The sequence below is a fragment of the Microcaecilia unicolor genome, chromosome 3 (assembly GCF_901765095.1).
Source record: "Microcaecilia unicolor chromosome 3, aMicUni1.1, whole genome shotgun sequence".
Lineage (NCBI taxonomy): Eukaryota > Metazoa > Chordata > Amphibia > Gymnophiona > Siphonopidae > Microcaecilia > Microcaecilia unicolor.
In genome coordinates this window covers 188,800,609-188,824,473 of record NC_044033.1, presented here as the reverse complement: position 1 = coordinate 188,824,473, position 23,865 = coordinate 188,800,609, and the positions used below count along the sequence as shown (strand labels likewise).

At 46.2% G+C, this 23,865-nt stretch overlaps 1 protein-coding gene across 1 annotated transcript in view; it reads right to left on the bottom strand.

Annotated features, from left to right (window-relative positions):
* Window positions 1-23,865, bottom strand: part of KMT2D (lysine methyltransferase 2D) — a 591,638-nt gene that overhangs the window by 378,042 nt on the left and 189,731 nt on the right. The window contains exon 12 of the mRNA XM_030196818.1: window positions 22,851-23,812. Within this exon, the coding sequence (XP_030052678.1) occupies window positions 22,851-23,812 (962 nt within the window). The remainder of the gene's footprint in view (window positions 1-22,850; window positions 23,813-23,865) is intronic.

The following is a 23,865-nucleotide window of genomic DNA, read 5'->3' as shown; positions in this document are numbered from 1 at the left end:
CTTTGAGTATTATTTTGTAATGATACAGTCTATAAATCTAATTTTAAAAAATATGATATAAAGTGTCATCCATTGTAGAGGAAACCATTTTAAGGTGCACACGATGGTATTATCTATCAATAAGAGTATAATTAGTATGTCTCAGACCTGTATGCCTACTGCCCCCAACATTAACCTTGGACCACCTCAAAATATTACATGTGTATACCACCGCTCTCAGATTTTAAAGTAACTTGCCATTGATTCACAAGAGTCCACATTAGCCTCCCCAAACTGTTGGGTTACCGATCACCTACGTCAAAACAGCATGCAGACCTAGGAGCTCCTTTCTACCACCGTGACTTGCCCTACATCATCGTGAGGAGCCTCTGTAGGAGGATGGTAATGCCCCACTGTTGAGCTGGTCACATCTCAGAGCCCTTGAGAGTCCTCATTTAGCACATGATCAGCCTCGTTAACTCCAGTTAGGGCATTTAGCAGGGCAGCATAGATTAGGACTGTTGTGTGGTGTGCTTGAGATGGTATGTGTGCTATCCCATCTGATGAGCTGTTGCTGCTTCTTTTTTTTTTTTTTTAAGGGGGAGGGGGAAGGTTCAGCCAGCAACTCTCAGAGACTTCGGTCCCTCCACCACTGCACCAAATGCCAAATTTATAACTCAAATGTACCATGAGAAAAATATCACTATTTATTTGTTACATTTGTATTCCACATTTTCCCACCTATTTGCAGGCTCAATGTGGTTTACATAGTATCGGAAAGGCGTTTGTAGATTCTGGTGTGAACAAATTCAATTTGATGTTGTGGTAAGATGAAGTTTATATGGCAGAGCCACAATAAGAATCGTAGAGCGGAGGAGTAGAGTTATATTCATTACGTGCTTTAGTTTTCATGTGTAGCCGAGGTCAGGCATTTAGGTTGGATCGGGAGGGTATGCCTTTTTAAACAGGGTGGGTTTTAGTATTTTCCGGAAGTTTAGGTGGTCGTTTTCAAGGCTTTTGGTAGCACATTCTACAGTTGTGTGCTTATGTAGAAAAAGCTGGATGCATAGGTAGATTTGTATTTAAGACCTTTACAGCTTGGGTAATGTAGATTTAGATATGTTCGTGTTAGATCAGATGCGTTTCTGGTTGGTAAGTCGATTAAGTGTGTCATGTATCCAGGCGCTTCACCGTAGATAATTTTGTGAACCATGGTGCAGATTTTAAAGGCAATGTGTTATTTGATTGGGAGCAGTGTAGCTTTTCGTGGAGAGGTTTTGCACTTTCAAATCTCGTTTTCCCAAATATAAGCCTAGCTGCTGTGTTTTAAGCGGTCTGAAGTTTCTTTAAGGTTTGTTCTTTGCATCCTGCATAGATTCCATTACAGTAATCTAGGTGGCTTATTACCATTGATTGTATCAGGTTGCGAAATGTTTCCCTTGGGAAGAATTGTTTCACGCGTTTGAGTTTCCACATTGAATGGAACATTTTTTTTGTCGTGGATTTTACTTGGCTCTCCAGTGTTAGGTTACGATCCATTATTACGCCAAGGATATTCAGACTTTCTGAGATAGGAGGGGTGCGATCTGGGGTGTCGATGCTTGTGGGGTTGTCCGTGCTATGCTGGGATGAGAGGATAAGACAATGTGTTTTTTCTTTATTGAGTTTTAGTTGAAATACATTAGCCCATGAGTCCATGATGTTGAAGCTTAGCTTGATTTTGTTGGTGATTTCTGTCAGTTTGGTTTTGTAAGGAATGTATATTACGACTTCGTCTGCGTAGATGAAAGGGTTAAGGCCTTGGATGGATAAGGACATGGCTAGTGGGGTCATCATTAGGTTGAAGAGGGTCAGTGATAGCGGTGATCCTTGTGGTACTCCACAGTCTGCTTTCCATGGTGATGATATGTTTCAGTTTGACTTTACTTGATATGTTCTTGTGCTTAGGAAAAACCTTGATCCAGCTGAGTATGTTTCCACAAATCCCGAACTTGTCTAGTAGTCTTATTAATATATTGTGGTTTACCATGTCGAAAGCACTCGACATGTCGAATTGGAGGAGGAGGATGCTTTTGCCTATTGCTATTTTTTGTTTGAATTTGGCTAGGAGAGTAGTACTGTTTTGGTGCTATGGAGGGGATGAAATCCTGACTGTGATTCATGTAATATTGAGAATTTGCTTATATTATCTGTAAGTTGATTGGTTACCATGCTTTCCATCAGTTTGACTACCAACAGGATAGACGCTAATGGTCAGTAGTTGGTGATACCTGTTTTTTTCTTGGAATCTTTTGGTATTGGGGTGGGTAGAATATTGCCTTTTTCCTTGGGGAAGAGACCTTGTTGTAGCATGTAATTTAGGTGGGATGTGAGGTCTGTTATGAAGCGATCCGGGGTGGATTTCAGTAGGTATCTGGGACAGGTATCTAGTTTGCAGTGTGAGTTGGAGAACTTCCTGATTACCTGGGTAACTGTTTCGGTGGTCAAGAGGTCAAAGTTCGACCAGGTTCAGTCAGCCGGGTATTCACCAGAGGTTGGGTCCAGCTTGTTAAGGAAGTTTTCAATGTCAGTATTGACTTGTTGTAGCGTGTTGCGTAGGTTTATGATTTTTTCCATTAAAATATTTGGTGAGTTTGTCTGCAGGTGAGATGTCTGTATTCGTTGTAGTGACCAAGTTGTTGTCTAGGAGTTTATTCACGAGTTGGTATAGTTTTTTTGTATCTTTCTGATCATTCCCTATTTTGGTTTTATAGTATAATATTCTGGTCCATCTTATTACGCATTTGTATTTTCTTTGTATTTGTTTCCAAGCATTGTGTGTAAGATCATCTATTGTTTTTTCCATGCTCGTTCGAGTTTCCTGTATTGTGTTTTACATTTTTTCAGTTCTTCATTAAACCATGGTATTGCGTTGTGTTTGTGAGAGGTTCTTGTTTGTAAGGGTGCTATTTCATCTATTATTCTTTTGCATCGTTTATCCCAATCTATAAGGTAGTATATGGAGTCTGTTTGTGCTGTCCATTCGTTATTGTACATCATTTGCCAGAATGTTTTCGTGTCTATTTGACCTCTTGTGCTGTAGGATGTGTGTTCTTGTAATTGTTGTAGTCCTTTCTTACGCCAGTGTAGGGATAAGTTTAGTTTGTAGTGGTTGGTCCAGGGTATTTCTGTCCAATTAATGTCTGTTATTGTTAGGTTCTGGTCTGTTAAGAGTTTGTGTGAAATGAGATCGAGTGTGTGCCCTTTGATGCGGGTCACTTGCATTTGTAGCCAGTTGAGATCCCATAGGTAGAGCAATTCTTTGCATTCTCGTGTGTTAGTAGAGTTTGTGTCTTCTAGGTGTCTCCTAATACTAGTATATTAGAGTTAGTTACACATGTGTTTGAAATGAAGTCCATGAAGTTTGTCTGGCTTTCGTTTCAATTACCTGGAGGTCTATAAAATAAGACACAATTCAAATGATCACGTAGGGTTTTGTTGTGGATTCTGATTGAGGCAATTTTAAGTTGAGGTGTTTTGGACTCAGCAGTGGTTTCGGTGGTGAAGTGGGATTGAGAGATTAGTGCTATGCCACCAACTCTCTTTTCCTTTCTGGTCCAGTGCGTGATTTTATATCCTGGTGGGCACAGGTCAAGAATTATGGGGTCCTTTTGGCCATGGATCCAGGTTTCAGTGATGAAGAGTAGGTCAAGGTTTTCTGACATGATCCAGTCTGTGAGTATTTCTGTTTTATTTATGGTGGATCTGGCGTTAATGTAGCCCACTTGGATTGTTTGGAATGGGTCTACTGTGTTTGGTGTTGTATGGACTTTTATTAGCTGTCTTGTCTTTGTTAAGGTGGGTTTGTTAGGATCTTTCTTTCCTTTTTGTTGTGTTTGTCCGCATGTTGGTGTTCTTCGTTTGTTACAGCTCTCGTCGGTATGATGAGGTGAGATGTATCGGGCCAAACTTTGATGATTGTGTAATATTGGTATAATGTTGCTTTCTGATAATGGGGTGGTTGCTATTAGGTGGATCTGTGTTAAAGAGTAGATTGTTAGGAGTAGTTTTATGGTATTCATATTGGTTTCTGCTCCCTGTGAACTACTGATAGGACCGTGTTGTGGTGATTGGGTGCGTGTTAGATCTTAGGATGAATATTAAGATGGATATTAAGAAGAACTTGGGAGAATCGGCTGTTGGTACCTGGGATAGTCAACATAAAATCTGTTTTACTCCCTTAAGGTGTTGTCAGGTATTCGTGGCCTGGATTGGCCACTACTGGAAACAGGATCCTGACCTCCATCTTCGATGGGACTACAACTCTTAAGGAGGACAAGATTACTATGTAAATACGAGGGTCCAACGCTGAATACAGCAACAATCTTCTTCTAAATACTACTGAAATATCATAATGAACACCACCAAACTGCTCCTTACAATCTACTCCTTATCCATGATCCACCTAACAATGACCACCCCTATCGCAGAAATCAACAATATATCCAGACTAATCAATAGCCGAATACTGACCAGACACACATCACACCAAAGCGACGAAAACAAAGGAAAAGAACCAACAAGCATACAACCTTAACAAAATAAGATCATAAAAAACCCACACAAACCAAGAAACAGCAACTAACAAAAGTCCACATAACACCGAACATAGATGACCCATACCAAAAAATTCAAATAGGCTATGTCAACGCCAGATCTGTAGTAAACAAAACAACAATAGCAACAGACTGGATCACGTCAGAGAAATTTGACCTACTCTTCATCACTGAAACCTGGATCCATGACCAGAAGGGCCCTATCATCTTAAAGCTATGTCCTCCAGGATATAAAATCACCCACTGGACCAGAAAAGAAAAAAAGAGGAGGGGGCATAGCACTCATATACCGATCTCACCTCAGAATTGAAACCACTGCGGAATCTATAACAACCCAACTTAAAATAGCCTCAGAGTCCACCATAAAACCCTGCTCGACCACCTAAATTGCATCCTATTCTACAGACCACCATGTAACTGGAACAAAAGCAAGGCGGACTTCATGGACTTCGTTTCAAATACATGTGTATCTAACTTTAATACACTAGTATTAGGAGACATTAACCTTCACCTTGAAGACCCAAACTCTACCAACGCACGAGATTGCAAGGACTTCCTTCATCTATGTGACCTTACATGGCCAAACATGCAAACAACCCACGTGAAGGGTCACACACTCGACCTCATCTCATACAAATTGTCCACTAATCAGAACCTAACCATAACACAAACTAGTTGGACAGAAACACCATGGACTGACCATTACAAACTAAACCTAGCCCTAAAATGGCGAAAAAGGGGTTTCTCCCCACACACGAGAACACATCTTATACCAGAGAGGACAAGGGAAAATTAGGTTCTTACCTTTAGTCATAGCAGATGAATCCATTACGAGTGGGTTGTGTCCATCAACCAGCAGGGAGAGATAGAGAGCACTAAAAACCAATGCCTAATGGCCACCTAGCTCCATCTGCCTCTTCAGTATTTGAAGCTTCCAAAGAAGTGTTACACCGCAAAGCATAATAACATAAACTTTCCTCACAGCGGATGAACGCCCCAAAACTGGAGCTATAATTCAAAGGAGGGAATGAACTCATCCTCCTGTAACTGAACAGAAATCCTGAAGACTGTTTTCCAACTTCTCCCAATGAGGGAACATATCTACAGGAAAAACTGAACATAAAAGTAACATAAATCACATAACGAACCACTGAGGGAGGGCTCATGGATTCATCTGTTATGACTAAAGGAAAGAAAATTACCAAGGTAAGAACCTAAAAATTCTTGGAGTTACCATCGATCGACACCTAACACTCGAGAACCACGTGAAAAACACAACCAAGAAGATGTTCCACTCCATGTGGAAATTAAAAAAAAGACCTTTCTCCCCAAGGAATGTTTTCCGTAACCCAGTACAATCAATGGTGCTCAGTCATCTAGACTACTGCAATGCACTCTATGCCGGCTGTAAAGAGCAAATAATCAAGAAACGTCAGACAGCCCAGAACACTGCAGCTAGACTCATATTTGGCAAAACAAAATATGAAAGTGCTAAACCCCTACGAGAAAAACTACACTGGCTCCCACTTAAAGAACGCATCACGTTCAAAATATGCTCCCTAGTTCACAAAATCATTCACGGAGATGCACCTGCCTACATGTCAGACCTGATTGACTTACCACCCAGGAATGCCAAAAGATCATCCCGCACATTCCTTAATCTGCACTTCCCTAACTGCAAAGGTCTGAAATACAAACTAACGCACGCGTCAATTTACCTACGTGAGCACAGTTATGGAATGCATTGCCGCGCAACTTAAAAACAATTTACGAATTAACGAACTTCCGCAAACTACTGAAGACCCATCTCTTTAACAAGGCATACCACAAAGATCAACCAATGTGAATATACACAACTCCTCCACATATATTCAGAGCTGTCTTACAATATATGCTTGTTATACCACTATCATGTCTTATCATTATCATGTTACGCAAGATCCTTCTGTAACACTAAATGTCTATTTTCTAATGTATTTCCACAATTCATGATTGTAAGCCACATTGAGCCTGCAAAGAAGTGGGAAAATGTGGGATACAAAAGCAATAAATAAATAAATATATAAATAAATAAAATAAACCTAATTTTCCCTTCCTTGTCATCAAGCAGATGAATCCATTACGAGTGGGATGTATCAAAGCAATCCCTAGATAGGGTGGGAACAAGCCACACCACGCGCCAAAATGCGCGTCTCTCCTGGCAGCCACATCCAGCCTGTAATGTCGGGCAAACGAGAGCTTAGAAGCCCAAGTAGCTAAACTACATATCTCTTGAAGAGAGAGTGCTCCAGTTTCAGCCCAAGAAGAGGAAATCACTCTTGTGGACTGTGCCTTAAAGGCTTCAGGCGGAGGCTGGCCAGATAGCAGATATGCTGAAAAGATAGCTTCTTTGAGCCAACGGGCTATAGTGGCCTTAGACGCTAGAGACCCTCTGAGCGGACCTGACAAAAGAACAAAAAGATGGTCAGAGGTCCTGAAGGCATTTGACATGCGCAGATATTGCAACAGAGCTCTTCGCACATCCAGAAGGTGCAACTGCCCACAGGTTTCTGGAAACTACTCTTTAGAAAAGGAGGGCAGGAAAATAGGCTGGTTTAGGTGAAACGTTGAAACCACCTTAGGCATGAAGGAAGGCACCATACGTACCATTACTCCGGACTCTGAGAATTGCAGAAATGGGTCTCAACAGAACAGCGCCTGGAGCTCAGATACCCATCTCGCCGATGTCACGGCCACCAAAAAGATCGTCTATAAGGTCACATCCTTCTCCGAAGCTCGCCTAAGCGGCTCAAAGGGCAAACACTGAAGGACCTTTAAAACTAACCCCAGGTTCCAGGCTGGACATGGAGCCCGCACGGGAGGACAGAGGTGAAGCATCCCTCTAAGAAACCGTGTCACATCCGGGCAAGCAGCCAGAGAGAGGCCAGAGACCTTCCCTCGAAAATATACTAAGGCTGCCACTTGAGCACGCAGGGAATTATAGGCCAAGCCTTTTTGTAAACCATCCTGCAAAAAGTCAAGTATAGGCGAGACAGAAGCCCACATGGGTGTAATCGCTTTAGAAGCACACCAAGCCTCAAATTGGCGCCAAATCCCGGCATAAGCCAATGAAGTGGAACGCTTGTGGGCCTGTAGGAGAGTGGAAATGACTTTACTGGAATATCCTCTCTCTCTCAATTGCGCCCTCTCAATAGCCATACCGTAAGGCCCAATTGGCAGGCGTCCTCCATGGTCACTGGGCCCTGTGACAACAGGTTCGGTACCAGAGGTAACGGCAGGGGATCCTCCACCAGCATCCGCTGGAGGTACGCATACCACGGCCTCCTGGGCCAATCCGGGGCAATGAGAACCACCTCTCCTTGGTGGAGCCGAATCCGCAGGAGTACTCGCCCTATCAAGGGCCACGGAGGGAACACATACAGGAGCCAAGGCATCCAACCCTGCCGAGCGAGGATCTCTCCGTCTGCTGTAGAAGCACGGGACTTTGGCATTTGTGCTTGACGCCATAAGATCCATTACGGGCTTTCCCCATTTGGCACAAATCTGCAGGAATACTTTGTCTGCTAGTTCCCACTTCGCTGGGTCGATCTGATTCCTGCTCAGATAATCGGCTTACACGTTGCTCTGACCTGCAATATGAGCTGCTGACAGAAACTGCAGATAAAGCTCGGCCCAGTGGCAAATCTGCACGGCCTGCACTGCTAGTGCTATGCACTGAGTGCCTCCTTGGCGATTTATGTAGGCCACTGCTGTCGTGTTGTCCGACAGAACTCTGACAGCCAATCCTTCCAGGGTCAATTGAAAGGCCACCTGGAAAATCGCTTTCAACTTCAAGCGATTGATGAACCACTCCGACTCCTCGGTGTCCAAAGATCCTGGGCATGCCTTCCCCAGCAATGTGCACCCCAGCCCTTCAGGCTGGCATCTGTTACCACTAGGCACCAACCGGGGAGCGCCAGCAGCATTCCTCGCCGCAGCATGCTGTCGGAGAGCCACCACTCCATATTGAGCCGGGCCGCAGGGAGCCATGTGAGTCTGCATTGATAATCCTGAGATATTGGAGACCACCATTGAAGCAGGGAACACTGCAGAGGTCTCAGGTGCGCTCTCACCCAAGGCACCACTTCCAAAGTGGCCGTCATCGACCCCAACAGCTGGACTATGTCCCAAGCTCGCGGGCGAGGCATCCTCAGGAGCAGACGGACCTGGTTCTGAAGCTTGCTCTGCCTTTGCTCAGGTAGGAAGACCATCCCCGAGGCTGTGTCGAACCGGACCCCCACATATTCTAGAGATTGATGGGGGGTCGGGTGACTTCTGGCTATATTGACGACCCAGTCCAGAGATTGCAGTACTGAGACCACTCTGGCTGTAACCTGATGACTCTCTTCTACAGAGTCTGCTCTGATGACCCAGTCGTCTAGGTACGGGTGAACCCGGATACCCTCTCGCCTGAGAAAAGCAGCTACTACCACCATTACCTTGGAAAAGGTTCGGGGAGCTGTGGCAACGCCAAAAGGCAAGGCCCGAAACTGGAAATGTTTTCCCATCACCGCAAAATGCAGAAACCTCTGGTGCGGGGGCCAAATTGGTATGTGCAAGTAAGCTTCTTTCAGGTCCAGAGACGTGAGAAACTCTCCTGGCTGTACCGCCGCTATGACGGAGTGCAGGATTTCCATGTGAAAATGCCGCACGTTCAGAGACTGGTTGACTTCTTTTAAGTCTAGGATAGGCCGAAAAGACCCTCCTTTTCGTGGCACCACGAAGTAAATGGAGTAACAGCCAGAGCCGCATTCAGCAGGAGGCATGGGGGAAACTGCCCCTATATGAATCAAGCCTTGTAAGGTCTCCTCTACCGCCGCCCATTTGGCGGCAGAACCGCATCGGGACTCAATAAACATCTCTTATCGGGGCATTGAATTCTATTCTGTAGCCTTCTCTGATCAGGTCCAAGACCTGAGATAATCTTGGCCAACTCCTCGAGAAAAAGGGAAAGTCGTCCTCCTATCACAGGAATCGAGGGGGGGGGGGGGGCCGGCGCACCATCATTGAGAGGGTCGCCCTTGAACTCCAGGTCTTGAGCCTGCTGCTACGGAACGTTTGTCCGAGCGAAAGGAGTTCCTCTGCTGAAAACGGGCAAGCAAAGTGAACCCAGCAGAATGCCCCGGGCTGTACATTCCAGCTTCACGGAAGCGAGGTCTGTAAGAGGAGGCCTTTCACAATTTTCTCCAACTCCTCACCAAACAGGAGAAAGCCTTGAAAGGGCAACTTCACCAACCTTTGCTTAGAGGCCATGTCAGCTGCCCAGTGCCGTAGCCACAGAAGACGGCAAGCCGCCACCGCTACAGCCATCTGTTTAGCCGAAGCTCTGACCAGATCATAAAGGGCGTCAGCCAAAAATGACAAGGCCAACTCCATCCACGGTGCCACCTCCGAAAGGGGCTCCACTCCATCTCCGTGCTGTTCCACTGCCTGTTGTAACCAAGCGAGACAGGCTCGGGCAGCGTAGCAGCTGCATGCAGACGCCCGTAAGGATAGGCCTGAAATTTCAAAGGACCATTTCATAGCTGCCTCCAGGCGACGGCCCTGCATGCCCTTCAGGGCAACTCCTCCTTCCACTGGGAGGGTAGTTTTCTTTGTCACAACCATGACCAGGGCATCCACTTTAGGCACTGCTAGGCGCACCAAATGCTCAAGTGAGGGTATAATTGCCCCATAGCCCTGGTGACTTTCAAAGGCCCCTCGGGGTCAGCCCATTGAGCCGTGATAAGCTCTTGAATGGAGTCATGCAAAGGAAAGGCTAGAGCAGGCTTCTTAGTACTTGCCATCCTCGGATTACCGGAGGAGGTCTCAGTATTCCCAGGGTCTTCTATAGAGAGGACCTGCAAGGCATCAGTAATAAGCGCTGGCAGCTCATCGTGGTGGAAAATCCTCACCGCGGAAGGATCCTCTGGATCCAGTGGCAATCCTGCACCTTCTTCTGGCTCTCCAGACCACAAAGGCCTGCCAGACCCCTCAGAGTCCTCACATCCTGACCACGGGGGGGAAAAGGGGGTGCGCGCCACTCTCTGAAGGGGAATCCACCCTTCTGCGCTTGTCTTGCGGCCATCTGTCAGGGGAAAACGCGCCTGACGGTAATCCAAGGCCAGACTCCACTGGAGGGGAGACAGAAAGCAGGGCCACAGGGGACCCCTGCGGAAGAGCTCTTTTTAACAGGTATGCATTATGCAGCAATAAAACAAATTCAGGGGAAAATGGCTCACCCTGGCCTCCCGGTTCCAGTCCGGGGGAAACAGCTCTTTTATTAGCCTCCACACGAGGCGCCCCTCCAGGCTCAAACCCCTCCGCCTCAACCGGGGTTGCGCCATGTTGTTCCAAAATGGCGCCCACTGCCAACTCCACGGAGCAGGAAGGAACATCGCTCGCCATGCTCCGGCCGGCTTTACCATCTGAAAAGCACGTCTTACAGAGTCCTGCTGCAGATTTGCGCTTGCCACAAATGGAACAGCGCTTAACTTTCTCAGCAGCCATCGAAAGCGGCGGAAATTCAAAATGGCGGATTCGCGCCAAATCGTCCCAAACACGGGCCCTCCCCGGAGGAGCTACAAAATGCTCTTACCTCACCAGACCGAGTCTCCAAGCTCTGGTCACGCTGTACAATCAGAAGAAAACCTCTTTTCTGGGATTGCAGCGCCAAAGCGCGACGCAACTTTTTTTTTTTTTTTTTTAACGCTGTGAGGAAAGTTTGAGGCAACAGCGAAAGAGGCAAATTTCCAACTCCGGAGGATCAGTAGCGTGGGAAAGGCAGGGAAAGGGCGAACCTATGTGCCTGCATCCACAGCGTGGGCAAAGACAGGGACAGGGCTTGCCTATTTGTCTACTTGCACATTTGGGGCCGGGTAAGGCAGGGAAAGGGATAATCTATTTGCCTTTAAAGTGGGCACCATCAGCCACAACACCCCTGCTACAACTGACAAAAGCACAGGAGCCACCCCAGGCAGATTTTCTGAAGGAGCTTGAACAAGCTGCAACCACCCTGCTGGGGAGATAGAGAATACTGAAGAGGCAGATGGAGCTAGCTAGCCATGAAGCACTATGGTTTTTCAGTGCTCTCCATCTCCCCCTACTGGTTGATGGACACAACCCACTCGTAATGGATTCATCTGCTTGATGACAAGGAAATAGACCCGGATACGTTCTGGTAACAAATATACAACAACGATTGGACAGCACAAACGGAATCCATATATTACCTCTCAGAATGGGACAAAAGATGCAGACACATACTAGATGAAATAGCACTCTTACAAATAAGAACCTCACGCAGACACAACTCAATACCGTGGTTCAATGAAGAACTGAAAAAACTAAAAACACAAACTAGGAAACTGGAACGTGCGTGGAAAAAAAATAAAAGACGAACACTCAACGCATGGAAACAACTACAAAGGAAATATAAATACGCAATAAAACAGACCAAAAGGTCGAACTACAAAACTAAAATTGGGCCGGACTGCAAAAACATGATGAAACTATATCATCTTGTGAGCAAACTACTAGACACAACACTGGTTACCACAACCAACCCTGACATCCCATCCGCAGACAGCCTTGCTAACTATTTCAATGAAAAAATCATAAACCTACGCAAATCCCTACCTCAGAACAACATGGACACAGAAAACTTCATTAATGGTCTAGACCCAATCCCAGGTAAACACCCTGCTGACCGAATATGGTCCAATTTCGCTCTACTCACTGCCGACACAGTTACCCAGGTGATTAAACAATACTCAAACAGCCACTGTCAACTGGACACCTGCCCCAGCTACCTAATACGATCTATATATCAAAATCTATGTCTCTGCGCTGTGAAGGTCATCACACTCCCTGCAATGACAAAGAGAATGAGTGGTCCTCATGTCAGCAGTGATTCAAGAGCACCAGCGATCTCAGAGCCTTGATGCTCTTGGTACTGTACTTTGAAGGAGACTGATGTCAGTGTGCCTTGGAGTTTGCTTGGTGTCTAGCATCTGTCCTTCAACGCTGATGAGGTCAAGGACAAATCTTTCCTATTTCTGGGGAGTGGGTCAAAGGATGATTAACCTCAATGGCTTCTACTGACGCTCGATGTCAATGTCTGATACATCTCCGGATGCCAATGCTGATGGATCGGACTTATTTGCAACAAAAATAATTTTGCACTGCTTCTGTCAACCCTGGATTCCTTTTTTTGACATCTGTGAACACAACATACAAGAGGAGGAATTATGATCGGCTCCCAGGCATCCATAATGTATATCTGTAATGTATACGATATATCTGGAGGAGTAGCCTAGTGGTTAATGCAGTGGACTTTGATCCTGGGGAACTGAGTTCAATTCCCACTGCACCTCCTTGTGACTCTGGGCAAGTCACTTAACATAGTAACATAGTAGATGACGGCAGAAAAAGACCTGCACGGTCCATCCAGTCTGCCCAACAAGATAATTCATATTTGCTGCTTTTTGTGTATACCCTACTTTGATTTGTACCTGTGCTCTTCAGGGCACAGACCGTATAAGTCTGCCCAGCACTATCCCCGCCTCCCAACTACCAGCCCCTCCTCCCAACCACCGGCTCTGGCACAGACCGTATAAGTGTGCCCAGCACTATCCTCAACTCCCAACCACCAGCCCTGCCTTCCAACCACCGGCTCTGGCACAGACCGTATAAGTCTGTCCAGCACTATCCCCGCCTCCCAACCACCAGTCCCGCTGCCCACCACCGGCTCTGGCACAGACCGTATAAGTCTGCCCAGCACTATCCCCGCCTCCCAACCACCAGCCCCACCTCCCGATCTTGACTAAGCTCCTGAGGATCCATTCCTTCGGCACAGGATTCCTTTATGCTTATCCCACGCATGTTTGAATTCCGTTACCGTTTTCATTTCCACCACATTCCGCGGGAGGGCATTCCAAGCATCCACTACTCTCTCCGTGAAAAAATACTTCCTGACATTATTGCCCTTGGTACAAAATAAGTACCTGAATATATGTAAACCACTTTGAATGTATTGCAAAACCCTCAGAAAGGCAGTATATCAAGTCCCATTTCCCTTTCTAAAGCCACTGGGAACATTTTTTCTGGGACATCAGGAAAAACAGCCACGGTAAAATCAAACAACTTGATTCTGACTGGGTGCCCAAGGCCGATATGATCTAAATGGGCCATCGAAAAGAATGACCAATTTGTAGGGAAAATGAAAAGGGATTTGCGAATGGCCGCCGTATGACAGATGACAGGACACTTGAAGAAAGAAAAACTGTAAAACTTATGGAAACCAAATTTTACATAAGTTGAAGGGAGCACAGAAAAGTGGAACCAATTCACTCTGCAGAAAAGTGATAACTGACTAGGTCCTACACGACAGTGGCAGGCAGGAAGACATGCATGTATGCATCGTGCAAAATTCTTAAAAGTCAAGTAATTGATGACAGATGAAGACTCAAATGGTCCATCTAGTCTGTCCAACAATCTAGCTGCAGCATAACTTAACCATACAATGTTACTTGAGGTCAACACAAACATTGTGCTACTGTATCCACCCCGATACTATGCCTAATTATCAGAGCTACATGATTTCAATACCTAAAATCTGCCATTTGGATTCTTTTCCAGAATTGTTATAAATGTACACCTACAGACCATAGAAAAATTCTTTGTACGATGCCACATTTTCACTTAACTGAGCTAGCTGTTATAGCACTAGTCACACAATCAGCCACTTTATCCATGCCTTCATCTGCTCACACCTCCTATTCCATTCAAGTCCGGGCATTATCAAACCCTTTTTTTCCTCCACGCTGTGTCCTTGGTCCTCATCCTTAAAAGATATGGGCCGACTATTCCACTGGCAAAGGCTTACAATTTTGTTGTGTGTAGCCTTTAGATAAATGCCAGTTCAAACTAATTGCAGCCAGAGTTGTACCTGCTGCTCCATGCTGTTTACCCCCCCTCTATGTGACAAAAATATGCCTAATGGTTAGTGAAGCGGTCTTTGATCCTGGCAACCTGGGTTCAATTCCCACTGCAACTCCTTGTGACCCTGGGTAAATCACTTAACTTTCCATTGTCCCAGGTACAAAAAAAAAAAACCCACAAAAAAAAAAAAAAAAAGACTGTGAGCCCTCTAGGGTCAGAAAAAGTCTGGTAGCACTATAGAAATGATTAGTAGTAGTAGTGATTAAAGCTGGAAGGACACTTAGTTTTGCTTTGATTCCATGCTCTTTTTATATAGAAATTCTCTGTGTATCCCATGCATTTGTGAATTCAGTCACTCTTTGTTCTCGCCACCTCCCCTGGGAAAGTATTCCAGGCATACACAACCCTCTCTGTAAAAAAAAATATTTCCTGATGTTACTCCTAAGTCTGCTGCCCTGCTACCTCAATTTACATCTTCTAATTCTATCATTTCCCTATCTCTGAAAAAGATATGTTTGTATATTAATATCTTTCAAGAACTTACAAATCTGTTTCATATCTTCCCTGGTATACACATTCAGGTCTCGTACGTCTTTTGATGCAAACCCAATACCTTTAGTTGCCCTCTGCTGAACCACTTAAAGGTGCTTTTTTTAACGTGTTTAGTGAGATACAGTCTCCAAAATTCAATACAGCACACCAAGTGGGAACTTATCAATGATCTATACAGGAGCATCGATAATTCCTTTCTTCTGCTTGTTATGACTCTTTATACAGCCTAGCATCCTTTTGGCTATCACCCCAAAAACCCTCTTTCTTGATCTCTGTTTATCAGCTTCTTCCTCCTATCACATACAGCTGGAGAGTATACCCACATGTAAGGCTATTATATCCTACTTGTCCTTGGATAAAGAAAGCTGGATGCTGAACCTACCAACAGAGGGGAAATAGTTCAATCTAGGTTGGGGTTAGAGAAAGCTGGGCATGGTAGAACCTGGAAAGAGATATTACCGGGGAGGGTCAGGCCTGAGAAGCACTCAAGCCATACAGCATTCTGCCAAAAAGAAGAAAGAAAAAAAATTTAAAGTAAAGGATGCAGACTTTTAAAAATATTGTGCACAAGGTGTATCAATGGTGGGGTGGGAGGTAGACAGTAGTACTCTGCTCTGCAGAAGAATCACATGGAGCAGAGAAGTGATGGTCAGAAAGGTAACCATTGAGCAAGAAGGTGGGAGAAGCTGGAGGACAGGGGTAAAATACATAAAATAAAATGAATACAAAATCATGTTACTGAAGTGAGAAATAATGTGTATCGTGTACAATGGTCAACTGTATTGTTTAGTAATAATGAAAAACCTAAATTTGTGGTTTAATATATGATGATCCATGGTGAGTGTAATATATTAGTTACATGTGATGAAGATTTAATAAATATTTTTAAAATAATGTGCACAGACGTTTTAAAATTTTTGCACCAAATCTCTCCAGAGTAACTGTTTCCATCCTCAATTCTCATAACTTTGTTCCTTCCTTTCTTATGCTTTTAGTTTTATGAATTTCTCCTTCCTATTACAGACTGCTCTCTTCTCTCATTACTCTCTATTTGTTCCATTCACATCTTTCTCCAAAGCCCTGTGCCTTTTATTTATTTCTCAGCTCTTTTTCCACCACATTCTACCTCTCTCCATATCGTTCATTCCACTGCCTTTAAATCTTTGATCTCATTCAACCATCAATTCCAGCCCTTCATCTCCTCTTTTCCCACCGAATCCTTCACCTTCATCAGCCATTCCTTCTCAGCCTTGTTTCCTCACTACTTCAGCCCTCAATCTCCCTAACTCCCTCAACCTACTACCTCCTAATATTATAGGTCTCTCCCTAGCCTATTTGGAATGGGCCTGAGTTAACAGCATACACAAACATGATGGGACCATGGTTCACAGCGTGTTGTCATCATGTTCTTTCCTCTTCATTGTCAGAGTAATACCATAGCTGCAGGAAAGACAACCTGAAGAAGCAAGGCAGAGACACCAACTGTGTATATGAAGAAAGAAGAAGAAAAAAAAAAAAAGAGGCAGCAATAGGAGGTATAGCGGAGATACTTACCTGTAGCGGGTATTCTCCGAGGACAGCAGGCTTCATATTCTCACAAGTGGGTAGAAGTTGATCCACATCACCCAGTCCGGCATTTATGCCAAAGTAAAAAAAAGTCAGAGCTTTGTGAAGAGCGAGCCACACTCCACTGAGCACGCACGAGAGCCTTCCCGCCCGCCACAAGAAATCAGTTCCATCAGTTTAATTTTAAAGCAAAAACAAATAAAAATAAAATAATGAAAGAGAACTCCAAGGGGAGGTGAGCAGGATTGTGAGAATATAAAGCCTGCTGTCTTTGGAGAATACCTGCTACAGGTTAAGTATCTTCACTTTCTCCAAGCACAAGCAGGCTTGCATATTCTCACAAGTGGAGAATCCCTAGCATCCATGCTCACCGAAAACAGCCTGAACAGAATAAAATGGGCCCAGGAGGATGAAGTTGGATTCTAGACCCCAAACAGATTCTGCAACACTGTCTGCCCGAACCGACTATCGCGTCTGGTATCCTGTTCAAGGCAGTAGTGAGAAGTGAATGTGTGGACTGAAGACCACGTCGCAGCCTTGCAAATCTCTTCAATGGAGGCTGATCTCAAGTGGGCTACTGATGCAGCCATGGCTCTGACATTATGAGCCGTGACATGACCCTCCAAGGTCAGCCCAGCCTGGGCATAAGTGAAGAAAATACAATCTGCCAGTCAAATTGAGATGTTGCGTTTCCCGATGGTGACCCACATCCTGTTGTGATCGAAAGAAACAAAAAGCTGGGTGGACTGTATGTAGGGCCTTGTCCGCTCCATGTAGTAGGTCAATGCTCTCTTGAAATCCAAGGTGTGCAAGTTGCTTTCGCCAGGATGGGTATGAGGTCAGGGAAAAAATCTTGGCAAGACAATCAACTGGTTCAGATGGAACTCCCACACCACCTTAGGCAGGAACTTAGGGTGCATGCAGAGGACTACTCTATTGTGATGAAACTTAGTATAACGCTGACCCTACCCAGCTGAAGTAACAGACACTAAGAAAACAACCTTCCAGGTCAAGTACTTCAGATGGCAGGAATTCAGCGGCTCAAAAACGAGCTTTCATCAGCTGGGTGAGAACGACGTTGAGATCCCATGATACTGGGTTTGATAGGGGGCTTTGACAAAAGCAAACCTCTCATGTAGCGAACAACTAGAGGCCATCCAGAGATGTGCTTACCTTCTACACATTGATGATAAGCACTAACTGTACTAAGGTGAACCCTTATGGAGTTGGTCTCGAGACCAGACTTGGATAGGTGTAGAAGGTACTCAAGCAGGGTCTGTGTAGGACAAGTAAGAGGATATAGGGCCTTACTCTCACACCAGACGGCAAACCTCCTCCATTTAAAAGAATAACAGTGGAATCTTTCCTTGAAGCCAGTAAGACTCAGGAGACACCCTCCAAAAGACCCAAGGAAGCAAATTCTAGGCTCTCAACATCCAGGCCATGAGAGCCAGAGACTGGAGGCTGGGATGCAGAAGCAACCCGAGTGATGAAGGTCAGAAAACGGTTCTTTGGAGTATAATTACAGAAGAAGAGGGAACCAAATCTGACATGGCCAGTACGGCGCGATCAGAATCATGGTTCCGTGGTCTTGCTTGAGTTTCCACGAAGTTTTTCCTACTAGAGGTATCGGAGAATAAGCATACCTGAGACCTGTCCACCAACTGAGGAGGAAGGCATCTGACGCTAGTCTGTCGTGGGCCTGAAGTCTGAAACAGAACTGAGGGACCTTGTGGTTGATCTGAGTGGCAAGAAGAACCACTGGGGTGCCCCACACTCGGAAGATCTTGAGGGCAATGCCCATGTGAACAGACCACTTGTGTGGTTGCATTATCCTGCTCAGCCTGTCGGCCAGTGTGTTGTTGGTGCCCACCAGATAAGTGGCTCGAAGGAACATGCCATGTTGACGAGCCCAATGCCAACTCCGAACAGCCTCCTGACACAGAGGGCGTGAGAAGGTGCCCCCCCTGCTTGTTGATGTAATACATTGCAACCTGATTGTCCATTTGAACAAGAATAACTTGATGGGACAGCTGATCTCTGAAAGCCTTTAGAGCGTTCCAGACCGCTCGAAGTTCCAGGAGGCTGATCTGAAAATTCGTTTCCCGGGGGGGGGGGGGGGGGGGGGGGGGGAAGACAATTTCCTTGAGTGCGAAGCCCATCTACATGAGCTCTCCATCGCAGGAGAGATATATCTGTCGTCAGCACCTTTTGTGGCTCAGGAATTTGGAATGGCAGTCCCAGAATCAAACTGAATCGAAGAACTGTCCACCACTGAAGAGAGCGAACAAGCTCTGGGGAGTCTGGAGGATGACATCCTCCAGCCCCCTTGGCTTGATACCACTGAGAAGCCAGGGTCTATTGAGCTGATCTCATGTGAAGACGTATCATGGGTGTAATGTACATTGTGAAAGCCATGTGGCCAAGCAATCTCAACATCTGCCGAGCTCTGACCTGACGAGAGGCACGAACCTTGGATGCCAGCAAAACAAGATTGTCTGCTCTCGTTTCTGGGAGGTAGACTCAAACCTTCTGTGTGTCAAGCAGGGCTCCTATGAACTCCAATTGCAAGACAGGGTGTAGGTGGGACCTGGGGTAGTTTAAAACAAACCCTAGTAGCTCTAGCACCTGAATAGACACCTGCATGGATTTCCGAGCACAGTCCTCTGAGGTGCTCTTCACCAGCCAATCGTCGAGATAGGGGAACACATGGACTCCCAGTCTGGGTAGCAATGCTGCAACTACCGCTAGACACTTGATGAACCCTGGGAGCTGACACAAGGCCAAAAGACAACACGTGGTACTGAAAGTGATGCATTTCCAGCCAAAGTCTAAGATACTTCCGGTGGGCAGGAAGTAATCGGGATATGAGTATATGCGTCCTTTAAGTCCACAGAGCATAGACAATCGTTTTTCTGAATCATGGGGAGAAGGAAACACAGGGAAACTATCCTGAGCTTTTCTCGGACTACAAATTTGTTCAGGGCCCTTAGGTTAGGATAGGACGCATCCCCCCCCCCCCCCCCCCCCGTCTTTTTCTGCACAAGGAAGTACCTGGAATAGAATCCCTGCCCTTCTTCCCCTGGTGGAACAGGTTCGACTGCATGGGCCTTCAGAAGGGTGAAGAGTTCCTCTGCAAATACCTGCCAGTGCTGAGAGCTGAGTGAATGAGCTCTCGGTGGGAAATCTGGGGGTTTGCCTAGAATAGTAGGGATGAGGTGTTTGCAGAAGGTGCCCGGCGGGACAGGAGATAGTATCAACATGTTTCTTGATCTGGTCTGCGACCTCCTCAAATTTCTCTCCAAAAAGATTCTCCCCCCAGCAAGGAGCATCCGCCAACCTCTGCTGAACAGAATGTTCCAGAGATCCTGGATGCCATATCAAAAGTATCATAAGTTCTCCTAGCCAAGAACTTGACACGCCTTCTGCTGGTGAAAAGGCTTGGCCTGCTCTGGAGGGAGCATATCAATCAAGTCTGACAGCTGTCTCACCAAGTTTTGCTGCTTGCGGGCCCATTGTCGACTGCCAGCCAGGCCAGTACCCCTTCGATGTCGGTGGAGGAAGCTTCGCCGGAGTAGAGGCAGGAGCCGGTCTCTCAATGCCACGGCTCCTCGGCACTGAGGCAGGCTCGGTCTCGGAGATCTTGTTTGACATTCGTGAAGAGCTCGTATGACTATATACGGGCGATCAGCATTGAGGCCTGGCTCATCTTCCTCCTAAAAGAATCCAGGGTTCTAGCTTCTTTGCCTGGGGGAACCGAGGCACAGACCCTAGTACTCCTGGATCTTTTAAGAGCAGATTCCAACACCATGGAGTCATGAGGCAACTAAGGCCTTACAAACCCAGGCTCACTGTGGATCCGATACTGGGTGTCAATTTTCTTGGGGACAACAGGGAGAGAGGATGCCTAGTTCCTGACAAGGACTGACATGAGTACCTCGTGGAGAGGAGCCGTCACAGCCTCCCTAAGAGAAGATGTATAGTCCAGGACCTCAAGCATCTTGGCCCTGGGCTCATTCTCCACCTCCAAAGGAAATGGAATGGCATCAACCATTTTCTTTACAAAAGATGGGAAAGAAAGTCTCTGCCAGAGAGCCTGTCTCCTTTCAGGTGGTGGAGAAGGCTCATAAGGAATCCCATAAGACTCGTCTGAGGAAAAGTATCTGGGATCCTCCTCTGATTCCCATAAGCATTCCTCCTCTGATGTCTGAGACCGAGCCTGCCTCGATGCCGAGGAGCCATGACCTCAAGAGTGGCACTGAGAGACTGGCTCCCGCCTCGACTTTGGCGAAGCTTCCTCCACCGACATCGAGGAGATACCGACCTGGGTGGCAGTCAACAACGGGGCCGCAAGCAAGCAGTGCCAGCGTCGGAGGCCACACCGCAGGCTGAGGGCCAGGTGGGGCTACAGCGGAAGGTATGGCAGGCACAAGCACCCCCAATAACAAAGTACAGCGCTGCATACGGTCATTCAGCAGCTCAAGGAGCAAGGCCCGGATGCATTCATCAACTGCCGACATCAGGGAAAAGCTGGGGTGTCAGCTGAGGCACAGGTTGCAGAACCGCTGGGGCTGATACAGGAGCAGGATCTCGGCTGCCTGGAGACAAGCTCATCAGCAACTCTTGTATGGAGGGAGAGCGGTCCTCCCGGTGCCGACACTTCTCGGGTGCCGAAACCCTCGGCGCCCTGAGTACCATGTACTGAGGGCGACTGATGATGGTGCTTCTTGGCCTTCACCTGAAGCACATCACACATGCTCCTTGGTGCCGACGAGGACAACGTTGAATCCTCACATCAGCTCGGGGTCGGGTCTGACAATGGATGGTCCCCTAGGGGCCTGCACAACAGTAGACCTCGAGACAGGTGGAGACCCAGTTGATGCCTCACCGCTTCCAGTGTCTAGAAGTCTCGAAACAACGTTTACCGATGCTCCCGATGTGACACTCGACATCGATGCTGGCGTTGAGGAACCAGAACTGGCTCCAAAACTATTTTCACATTGAGCCTCTCTGGAAACATGAGTCCTCTTCTTCATACAAAGACAGGGAACACAGTTAGCAGAGCTATAGTCAGGCCAAAAACACTGGACACGAAGAATGGGTGTCCTTCCCCAAGATGGTCCGGTTGTACCAGGTACAACGCTTGAAGCCACTGGGAGTCTTCATGGACAGGAAAACTTCGCCAGCCAAATGATTTGATTGCGCCTGAAAAAGGGGCGAAGGCACGAAAAAAGGAAGGGGCTCTGGTTGGGTATTCCCTTCCTTTTTTTAGGCACCATCGAGTTGCTATTTGGTTGGCAAAGTTTTTCTGTCCATATCCATGAAAACTCCTAGTGGCTTCAAGTCTAAAACCAGCCCTCATCAAAAATAAAGAAAACAAACACAGGCAAACAAAAATCACTAAGAAAATAAGGTTGTTTTTTTTTTTGTTTGTTTTTCTTTAGACAACCCTCAATAAAAATAAAACACAAGAAAAGAAAGGCCGAAGGAACTCAAAAAAGCTCTAAAGCCAGGCGTGTGCAAAGATACAGAGAAAACACTGCTGCTCTTCACACGGAAAAAAACAAAACTGAGGGAAATGCGTTGTTGCAGCAGGCAGAAAGGCACTCGCGAACGTGCAATGGAGCACAGCTCGCACTTCAAACTTTTTTTTTTTTTTTTACTTTGGCATAAATGCTGGACCTGGCAACGCGGGTCGACATCTACAAACTTGTGAGAATATGCAAGCCTGCTTGTCCTCGGAGAAGTCTACTTTCAGCTACCTACAGTCTCTCCCCACGCCCATTCCTGACTTTGTATCACAAGAGGGGATGAGTTGCTTCTGGAACACAAACTTCTCAGCACTGCATGCCAAGTGCTTAGCCTTCATGAATTTATAGCCAGATCAGGGCCTTTGGAAGACTTAGGCTGTCTATCTGTACTTGAGGTAAGAATTTGTTATGGTGTACTGTACCAAAAGGAATACGTTCCAGCCTCAATAAGTGCTTCAGACAAATGTCTGTAAAAATATTTCCTGCTGTACTGGTCAACTGTATTCATTAAGAAGCAGTACCCCTATGATCTACTGGAGGAGTAAATAGAAAACTGGCAGTAATAAAATCATTGTGCTTGCAGACACTCAAGATGGCACAAATTTGCCCTTCCTAATAATTTCTATTCAAACTCCCCAACCTCCGGCAATGGAAACCAGGAGAATACCTGTTTTACCCGTGATCGGCCAGGGGAGTTCCTGCGTCGAGACTTTTCTCCTTCCATCTTAGTTCCAGAGGAGTCAAAATGCAGAGAGTCATCTGTTTCCACCAGGGAATCCCCACACAGCCGCATTGAGCTATCATCCTTTGATGCCAAGCATAGGTCCATAGAGAGTGACCCCCCATCATGGTCTGGAGATCCCATAGGGTCAGAGCCATGAAAGCTGCCTGAGGTATCTCCCTGGCTGAGATTTGAGATCTCATTCACAATGTCTGATTTTATGAAAAGGTCCAGAGTCCTGAGAGGGGTCTCTGGGTTGTCACACAAAGACTGCCTTTCTGTCCTGCTTAGCTTATAGTCTGCAAAGACCTCCATAGGGGTCGTACTGATACTTTCCTCCACATCTGAGGACTTATGCTCAGAGAAGAAACTTAATGGGGCCTCACACTCCCCACTGCTGGGGAGCAAATCTCCGTCTGTGCCATCAGCACACACTACTGAAATCTGTTGGTTGTCACTTTCAGCTGGAACACCAGCCTCTCTCTGCTCAGCAAGAGTCACTGGTGAAGCTTCAGATACCGGAGCTAAGCTGTGAACAGCAACAGACAAGTCCTGGGAGGAAGATGGACTATCCATAGAATCTACATAACTTGGACTCTTCAGACTCTTTGGCAGTTCTTGCTCTTCAGTGTTCATCTCCTGTGGCTCCACTAGTTGCTCCTTCTCAGTTTCCTCCTGCTCTAGTGAAGCAGATTCAGAATAGAACTCCACTGCTGGAAGCTGTGTATCCAGTGCATGTGGGGAAGGAGAGGGATCACCTGGTTCTGCAATGATCTCAGGTATTTTTCTTGGGGAGGGACAGTCAGGTATCACCTCTGCAAGAGAAGCTTGGTCAGAGCCCAAGCACCCTTCAGCATCATGCAGGACCTCCTCTTGCTTGGCCCTTGATGTGCTGTTACTATCATGCTCTGAGGAAGAAAGCAAACAAAGAAAGAAAGAGGTGAGTGATCCTGAGAAGCAG